The 10,239-nt window shown below is 37.3% G+C and overlaps 1 protein-coding gene across 1 annotated transcript in view; it reads right to left on the reverse strand.

Moving 5' to 3' along the window:
* Positions 1–484: 484 nt before the first annotated feature.
* The window catches only part of LOC143334499 (uncharacterized), an 11,718-nt gene continuing 1,963 nt past the window's right edge, over positions 485–10,239 (reverse strand). Inside the window, exons 2-6 of the mRNA XM_076753319.1 lie at positions 7,022–7,134; positions 6,635–6,703; positions 6,008–6,059; positions 626–662; positions 485–536 (exon numbers count right to left, since the gene is read on the reverse strand). Of these exons, the coding sequence (XP_076609434.1) occupies positions 491–536; positions 626–662; positions 6,008–6,059; positions 6,635–6,703; positions 7,022–7,134 (317 nt within the window). The 3' untranslated portion in view covers positions 485–490. The remainder of the gene's footprint in view (positions 537–625; positions 663–6,007; positions 6,060–6,634; positions 6,704–7,021; positions 7,135–10,239) is intronic.

The following is a 10,239-nucleotide window of genomic DNA, read 5'->3' on the forward strand; positions in this document are numbered from 1 at the left end:
ATGACTTATTGACTTAGTCATGATTGATATGACTTATTGACATGTTTTATTTGAGTCCAAGTCATGTGACTGTGGTACACGCCTCTGCCTTACTACACTGCTCAAAATTGCCTGTTTACTGTCGTCTGGCAGCTGTTGGATTCAAGTAGAATCTATTCTGAAGGACATTTTTCTTTCATTGAAAATAGTACTTCAGAGAGTCTAGTGAGCATTTTAAAATCAATAAGTCTGTGAAAATGTACCCTCTTTATTATTTAACATACCTCAAATATGACTTCAAATATTTCATTTTCATTTTTCAAGTACACCATAGACTTGTCAGTTAACAACAGTACACAAGTATATTAAGTTATTGTTTAAACATTTTCTATTCAGTCATTGGTGAACAAACATTTAATATTGTCAAGAAATAGACAAAAATAACAATGAAAATCAGAAGTGAAGGTGAAACATATTAGTTTGGCCACATGGTGGCAACATATGGTTGGGTTCAGTTGTCATCATCATCATCATCATCAAAGACGTCAGCTACAGTCCTGTGGATGGAGACACAAGCAGAAAATAAAGACTGCTGTTCATAAACAGTTGTTTGAACAGGTTTCTGTTCAGTGTGAACATGACTTACTTGTAGATTGATCCAGTCACTTCATCGAGAAAACCTCCTGATGAATAAAAAAAAGACAAAGTAAGCGTGAGCTGGAGCCTCTGCCAACAAACAGCAAAGTCCAACATTTATTTTCATATAGTGCCATTCACCCTCTGAGTGATTGCTAGACTTGATGAGAGAGAGAGGATAAATTACTGTGAAATGATCTTAAATTAAGTGGAGTTTTGCACAGGATGAGCAAGAGTTTAGGTTTTTCAGTACCTACTTCCATGACAAGTCTGAAAAAGTGGCCCCTAATGGTGTTTCTCATTCTGTCTCAGGGCAGATGGTGTGTCTGGTGTTCATATAGAGAGGAAATATGACAATTTGTCATTTCCATCAATGGTGCAATGTAAACAATTCTAGTGGTTAAAGGGACATTTGGGAATGATGGCGTGTTAGATCAGAGAAGGCATCTGATTTGAAAGTATCGGAAATGGTCTGACTGAAGTAGATGGAAAAAGCTGGCAAACATGCCATTCTGATAGAAGTCACCTAACATGTTCTGGTCCTGTCCATTCCAGAAAGAAAATCTGGAATCTATTTTAGCTGGCTTCAATAGGTCATTTTTACAAAATGGAATATGGTATATAAGGAAGTGTATAGTAACTGCACCCAGGAAATAAAAGACTTACCAAATGCAACTTTCTCAAGGGCAGGTATTGGGATCTCATCATGTGGGTGAACAAATAGAATCAGAATGGCTAAGTATGTGTGCACGTACAAGGAATTTGACTCTGGTCAAAGGAGGTAGAGTGCTCGTCCACCTGTCAGAGGGTTGGTGGTTCGATCCCAAGCCTCGACTGTCTACATGTCAAAGTAGACAGGGGCAAGATACTGTACCTGATGCTGTGCCATCGGAGTGCTTGAATGCTTAATGCTTGTAATGAGCAGGTGGCTTAGCATACAAATGTGTATGAATGGGTGAATGCAGACTTGTTGTGTAAAAGTGACTTGTGTGACTTGTGTTGTAAAAGGTCTAAAAGGTATTATGACAGACTGTCTGGGTGGTGCAGCTGTCCTGATAAAGCTGGGCTTCTCTGTCTCTCAGGTGAAGCAAGATTCAACAGACTCAACAGACGGACTGTATTCCAGCAGAATGCTCATCTATTCTCCTTGATCAATAAATGCTTCTGTGTAAGAGATCTAGGTCTTTTCAAACTTCTTCTGCCATTAGTTCAATAGCTCTCACACACTCTCTTTCACAAATTGGCACCACGGACAGGATCTCAAAAATAATTACTGGTGCAAATTTTCTTTTATTTTGCTTTACCATGCCTGTGTTTGATGGGATCATAAAGAAACAACATATTCTCTGCAACTACAATGAGCATCTAAGGCAGGGGTGGAGAACCTGCTTTGTAAAAGTAAAAGGCAAGCCAGTGTGCCAAGCCAAGTTAGTATGTGGAAATGTGCTCAAAGTGATGAAAGCGATGATGAGAGCATCATTACTGCTCTAACACATGCTAAACTGCACGAGGAGCAAGGACAAATGTGCCTGGATAAAGTTAACACTCTTCAGTGGAGTTTGGGTGCCCAACAAGCAGTTTTCACGACACCACATTCTGACAGAGACAGTGTTATTCCCACAGGTTTTGTGGTGATCAAGCTAATAGCTAAGAAACTGAAACCTCATACAGAAGGAGAATTTATGAAGAAGTGCCTTGTTGTTACTACTGAGTTGCTACCACTGGACAAAGTAAAAGAGTTCCAAAGTGTCAGTTTGTCTGTAATAATTGATAGAGACGAAGAGAAAGCCTGATGTGGAAACTCAGTGATACAAGTGTGTGATTTGGCCTTCATGGTGGACATTGCCTCATACCTCTCAGAGCTGAACCGTAAGCTTCAGACAGCTTCTCATCTCTCTGCTTTCACAGGGCTCCCCTCCTCCCCTCATCACATATGCATAACAGGCTTCTCAATCACCAATGTTCCCCTAGTGCAGCCAGGGCAACTTCGGGCTGTGCCCAGCACAGATAATACTCACAGTGAGTTTAAACCTGCAGGTGGGCTGAAATAGACTTGTTTCTGTGTCTGTTTGGAAATGTAAGGCTCTTTTTTCGTGATGGCTTTAGAGGCATAGGAGACAATTCAGTAGGGCGTGCACATGTGACAAAATACTTATGTTTGCTGTCTCAAACCTCTGACAAGCAAAAATAATAAGAGTGTGGAGAACTTGGTACTGCTGCGATGTTTATTGATGTGCATGTTGTGTGTTTAATGTTTTAATGCTAATGCTGTAAAATGGGTAATAAAAAGGCAGAGCAGAGCAGAGGCTAAATATAGAACAATAGCTTTTGAACAGTAAATTTTTCGCCTAGAGTAAAGATTAAATGATCTGCTATGAGAACCAGGAAGTGGGAATTATGGTGCTTAGTGAGACCTGGCTTCATTTGGACATTGTTAGCTTTCTGGTTGTGTTGGAAGGTTTTTCCCTTAACCGGGCAGACAGAACAGCAGCTTCAGGAAAAGGCAGAGGTGGAGACATCTGTACATATGTGAATGATAAGTGGTACAGACAGTACACAGTGAGAGCTGCTGTATGTAAACATGACATTGAATAACTTTGCTTACTGCCATACACACACACCAATATACACACTCACAGACTCACACACACACTCTTGCACCTCCAGTGATTTTTATTGTACTTCTACAGTTTTTATTCAACTTTTATTCTATTCTATTTTTATGCTACCTGTATTTTATTCATATTTACTTTTATATGTATATATTTTATTCTTGAATATTGCACAGTGAAGTGAATATTGCACCGTAAAGTTGAGTTGGCACCAAGCACAAACACATTTCATTACTGGTGATGATGTTACATTGTTACTTGCACATGACAATAAAGAATCTGGAAATCTTGATCTTGAAATCTTAAGAGCCTTGTAAGAGCCTGTTCAGAGAATTTGGAAATGTATCCTTCTGTTCAGTCTATGTGCGACTGCTGCTAGAGCTGCTGGTTACATGAATGACTGTATATATGATCAGTTGCAAGTATAAACACTTGGGCATTTTAACCTGTGCAAGCTTGAAATGGCACTACCTGACTATGAACAATGTGTGAAATCTTTACATTGAGCAATGAAATTTTGTTGTTATGGAAATGTAGAAAGTGCTTACACTGCTAGAGTGACACCCCCTGTTGCTAGTTCTGATCACAATGCTGTACACTTAATTCCAGTTTACAAGAGAGTTTTAAGAGCTGCAAACGAAAGATTAGAATATATATATATATATTTTTTTTTCAATTTTGTATTTTTTATTCCTTTCTATGTCTCCTTTTTAGATTCCTGCTACTTTACCTTATCTTATCTTATCTTATCTTATCTTATCTTATCTTAATTCTCCTTGCCAGGAAGCATCCTTCAGACGTGAATAGCATTACACTGACTTTCTTGTACTGCTCTCCTTGATCTAGCTTCAATAAATGCATGATCAATGCCTCCTGAACCTTCCTCAGTCACAAGTTAACTCAAGATTTGTTTCCAAGTCCATGTACCTAAAAGGTCTAGTCTAAATGACTGCCGCCCTGTGGTACTTGACCCCATTTTGATGAAGTGCTTTGAGAAAACAACATTTCAGCCAGTCTGCAACCTCACCAGTTTGCATTCAGAACCAACATATCCACAGAGGATGCCATTTGCACTGCCCACTACCCAGTCTTCCCATTCATTGAAAATAGTACACATACATCAGAAGCTGTTAGTTGATTTCAGTTCATTGATATTGACAGACAGTTTGGATAAGTAGTCACACCTCTTCCACTCTTGTGCTTAACACCGGAGCCCCCCTGGGCTGTGTGCTCAGCCCTCTCCTCTTCACACTACACACCATGATTGCAATCCCAGACATGGAGAGAACTCTGTTGTGAAGTTTGCAGAGGACACCCCAGATGCATGGCTCAGGAGGTAAAGCAGGTTGTCCACTTATCAGAGGGTTGGTGGTTCAATACTTGACCCCTGCAGTCCACATGTTGAACTATACTTGTGCAAGTATACTTCTGCATGTTGAACTATACTTGTGCAAGATACTGAACCCCAAATTGCTCCCAATGCTGTGTCATCAATGCGTCAGTGTGCATGTGAATAGTTGCTACTTGTAATGAGCAGGTGGTATCCAGCCACCAGTGTATGAATGTGTGTGTGAATGGGTGTATGCTGATGTGTTGTAAAAGCACTTTGTTAAGACTAGAAAAGTGCTATATAAAAATTCTATCCAATACAGTCCACCACCATCATGGGCTGGATTTCAAACAACAATCAGATTTCATATCATGAGGAAATTAGCAATGTTGCAGAGTGCTGATTGTTCATTTGAGGAAAAAGAAGGCAAAGACACACCCATACTGGAATGAGTGGAGTTAAGGTGCAACAGGTCAACAGTGTTCAGCATCACAGAGAACCTGTCATGGCCATCACACATCTCCACCCTGGTAAAGTGAGCTCAGAAACAACTATATTTCTTAAGGAAACTTAAGAGGACAAAATTAGTGCGCCAAGTTCTTGTTAACTTTTACAGAGAGTAATAAAAAATGATCCTACCTGGAAACATTACAAATTGGCATAGGATATGCATGGCACAGGAAAGGAAGGCTCTGTATATAATGATTAAAACTGCCCAGAACATCATTAGTAGCTATTTACTGAGAATAAGTGATGCTGTGATCAGTGAGGTGAAGTTCCTGCGCAGAGCCCAAAGGATAGTAACAATACCCACTCCAACCACAGCCTGTTCACCCTGCTGCTCTCTGGCAAGCAAAACAGTAACCTCTGCTATGCCACGATACAACAAGAGCAACTTCTTTCCTCAGGCTGGCGCACTTCTCAACTCATCCTCAACACTCCACCATAAATAATAATTTATTTAATCATTTATGTTTTATGATTTCAGAAAATACATTTACTGTATATGATTTTTGTTTTGTGAGTAGCATTTTTTTTGTTTGTTTGTTTTATACAATTTTGTACAATTACAAAAAAAAAAAAAAAGGAAAGGAGCACCATGAAAAAGTTTGGGCACCCCAAGAGATTTGCTGTCAAGTAACTTTTCCAAGGTCCCTGTAATTAGCTTGATCAATGGCTTGATCATAGCCATGTGTAAATATAAGAGCTTTATTGATAGTGTGACTCTTCAAACCTTGTCTGGATAATCAGCAACCATGGGCTCCACTAGGCAGCTGCCTAGCACTCTAGAAAGTCAAATCAACCCCTCCTTTCTGCAAAAGACCTCCAGCAGAGTCTGGAGGCTTGGTAACTAGAGGAGTTACCAGTTTAAAATTAGCATCAAGTAAACTTTCCTTTTCTAATGTGATACTATAAAAATGTGTTTTTTCCTACGGTGGCTGTCACTCACCAGGCTGGCAAAGATTTTGGCACACAGGACATACATGGCAGAAACTGCACATCTGTGAACAAGACAGAAAGTAATGGATGCAGAAAAATACGGTCAGAAATGTAAACAAAGTATCAGAAAAAACCTAATCAATTAGTCTTACTTCAAAGCTGAGTTCTAAGTCTGTTCCCAACCTGCTTCCTGCACAAAGTGAGACAATACATCTCACAATTTTACATATATACAGTATATCTGTATATACTGTACATACATATATACATTCTAATGGACAATTTTATTTTGGTGCCTATTATTACTAAATGCGAAAATATTTTGGCATGGGTGGCAAGATTGATCTATCTATCTATCTATCTATCTATCTATCTATCTATCTATCTATCTATTTATCTATGAATAAGATTCATTTTATTCCATTTGGTGAAAGAATGCATAGATCACATCACATCACATCACATCACATTAAAGACAGCACTTCTGTTCAGCTTTGTTTAGTGTGTCACAGGCAGAATATCAAATATATGTTCATTTATGAAAAGCAAAGTTGATTAAGATTTTAATTTCCTTGAAGTTTACAGGAGGACATGGGCTGACTTGAAGTCAAATGTCACATAATGTGTATTTTCTCACCTTGCAGTCATCACAGTGTTCACCCTTGTCTCCCTCTTCACAAGGACATTTGTCACAGCTGTCACAGTGCTGGAAGAAGACACATTTATTTTAAAAGAAGTCTAGAGAACAGATCATCAGAGAGGACAGTGTTAGAAAGGAGTATACATAATAAATCTTACAGAGTGGAGACATGTAGACTGCACGATTGCACAGATGTCCTATTTTCATTTCAATTTAAAATGAAACAAATCCCAGCTGTTTAATCTTTTGAGTTCATTCCCATCAAAACACACTGTGTAATGTTTCCTTTATTTTGGATTCACTGACATTACATTGTGAAAGTCTAGTTTTCTGACTGACCTTTGATGGCTACATTTAATTTCTCTTATTAAATTTCAAACATACCTCACAGAATTCACAATAAGAGCACACAGAGCCTGTGTGATAAGCACCATCCTCATCATCGTCATCGTCGTCGTCGTCATCATCATCATCATCATCATCATCATCATCATCATCTGCACATAATATTGCATAATAAATGATAACATAATAAATATATGACTTTTTATCTAAAATACTTGAACAGATCTCACACTCTACAATGCAACCTTAGAATACATGTTATACCACTGACACCATTCAAAAAGTGGCAGTGGTTTGTCTGCCAGTTAAAGTCACAGTAATTTTGGAGTAACTTCTAGACTACACCTTTGAGAGACAAATAAGTTTATATAGAAGTGTCTCATTTGGGGGGCTTCCCTGGACTGGGGTCATGGGGAGTGACTGAAAATGTGTCTTTTGCATCATTTTCCTCAGAATTATGACAATAATTTCACACATTTAAAAGTCCTATTTCTCTTATACTACAGCCCAAATTTCCCATGGTGTTAATGATAAACTGAAAAGATGAGTAGTCAAAAAATCAGAATATTTTCCTTGTTGTTGTTACTATAAGAGATGGTAGCACACTGATGGCATTCTCCTGACTTGACAATCTCAGGAGTGCCACAAAGTAGAAGTGAGTCAACACACAAATGTACAGTCCCAACAAAGCCCCCTTTTAAGTGACTACTGTAAGGCAATTGCATTACATTGCACAGTGTTACAGGTGCTTCTACTTTTCTGGATATAAATCATTTAGAAATTCATCTGTGTGGCATCATCTCAATAATTTCATTTTAATTAAAGTTGTATTTTGGAATGTGTTTTCAATCCATATTCAATTTAAAACAACATATCAACCAACATGGGTGAAAGATATATTCAGATGCTTTACTTTAGTAAAAATAGTGATAGCACAATGTATATATACACAATCACAAGTGACAGTCCTAGCTTCAAGATGCAATTTAAGAAAACTGCAGGGTTATTATCAGCAAAGATACTAAAGGTACCAAAGTAGAATTAGTCATTATGTGGCAAAATGGTGCCTGTGTAATAGTGGAATATTATTACTAAGCATTAATGTTAAAGCAGTATTTTAATGTTGTGGGTGGTAAGATAATTGTAACTATTTTACACATCATTGGGTAAATAAATCTATAACAATATATCATATTTTACATAAACTAGTTTTGATGTAAAATATTAATGTGTAATGAAAACAGTAGCTGTTAGATAATGTTGTGCAATATTACATAGCGAAATTTGGAAATGCTGAAAGTGAAAGTGAATGTACAAGCATCTCATAATTGTACTTACAGTATTTGAGAAAAATCATTTATTTACAGTACATTCTACCACTGTGGCATATTTTCAGTACAAATATATTGCAAATTACTTTTTGACACAAAAAGAATGTTACTAAATTTGTTATAATCAGTAACAGTAACTTTGGGAGTGAGTTTTGTGCATGTTCGTTCACACAGATTAAAATGAACTAGTTGATGCTCATTTCGCAATTTGGAATTTTTAAGTTTACACTCCCCAAACACATTTGTCTGACAGCTATAGTTATTAGTTGCTTTTCAGTTTACAATTTTTTCATACTCTTCCTGTCTAGCGAAAACCATGTATGCCCAACTTCTCTTTATGGGTTGAGAAAACTTTCCTACTTCTTAAACTAAATAATTTATGTGAAATGGATGGATGAGCTCATGCAAAGTTGCCCTTTTAGAGATATGTGGTTCTCACAGGACAGCGACATTACAAACATATGATAATATTATAGATTATGATGCATTGCTGTAGATTAAATGACTCAACAGTACATAAAGCAGTTACATTTACCTCAGCCTTGAACATCTCCAGCAATAAAATGTAACAGAAACATTAATGCAGCAGTAATATTAATCCAAAAACATCATATATAATAATAAAACACTGAACCATTTTACTGTACAATTTGCTGATAATACTTACATGAGTATGTAAGCATGAGTAAACCTTGCCTTTACTGAAGTAAGGTTTTGAATGCAGTACTTTTAATTCTGTTGAATGTTTTCACAGAGTGGTATTATTAGTACAGGATCTAAAAACTTCATATGACATCATATTAAATGACGCGCAATAGTCATGTTCTGTATTATGGGTCAACAATGAATTAGGACTTTTGGTTCATTGCCAGGAGTTGGTAAGCTGATGGCACCACTCTTTGGATGCACTGGGCCTCTTCTACTGGTGAGTAACGTTATATCTGGACATTCTCTGAATTCATTAATATCCTGTGGAATGGATAGCTCGTGAGCCACCAGTTGACAATCACAGAGTTACAGACAGGGTCCGGAATTACTTACCATTTTGAGGTCTGGACTTTGAGAAACCCTGATTTCTGTGGTGCTCATGCACAACACTGTTAGAAGTAATGTTCGGCCATTTGATCATTGTCTATTACATTTTCACAGGTTGACTTTATCATTACTGCAGTGGTTTCAAAGTGTTGGGAATGTTTATCCTACCAAAGAAACATGTTTCATCCAGATATTGCAATCTGCATCAGAAACTTTTTAATTTTAATGAAGACAGTTGCGGTCATATTACATTTGTGCCCAACTGTCCCACCACTGTTGTTATCTCCCATACAAGACTTTATGAAAGCACAGTGAAGAAGAACATACTGTGGTCAGAACAGATACTCACAACCTTCAAATATCTGTAGCTCAGCATTCTGGTCCTCATACAGGTAACATGGCCAACTATGTTTTTACAGGCTTCTGGTAAAAGTAATGATGCTCTCCATGCATTATTACAGCTCTAATACATGTCCTTTGTATTTGGCAACAGATTTGCATTAGTCAGTAAATGATCATTTGATTTATTTAATGAATGAAAGTAGGGTTAAAGACAATTGGACAGAGATGATTGTCATATTTTCCACACATGAATGTTCACAGTCATCTCAAAATCAAACTTAAGAACAGAAAAAGCAGACAACCATTTCATCTCTTGACAATTTGACATTTGAGCTTTAAATCTTTTACTTCCTTTATAGAAAGAGATGTTTCTCTCTTTTCCCAAACACTTTCTCTCTGAAGGTCTAAAAATCTTCACCAAATCCACTGCTGTAACATTTCTTAACAAATGAGGAATTACACATTTATTCAGATTAGTTTCACAAATGACTCAAATATTTGTATTCAATTATATCAGTGCCAAATAAGCACTGAATATTTATGGGAAAA

This window comes from Chaetodon auriga, chromosome 16 (genome assembly GCF_051107435.1).
Source record: "Chaetodon auriga isolate fChaAug3 chromosome 16, fChaAug3.hap1, whole genome shotgun sequence".
Lineage (NCBI taxonomy): Eukaryota > Metazoa > Chordata > Actinopteri > Chaetodontiformes > Chaetodontidae > Chaetodon > Chaetodon auriga.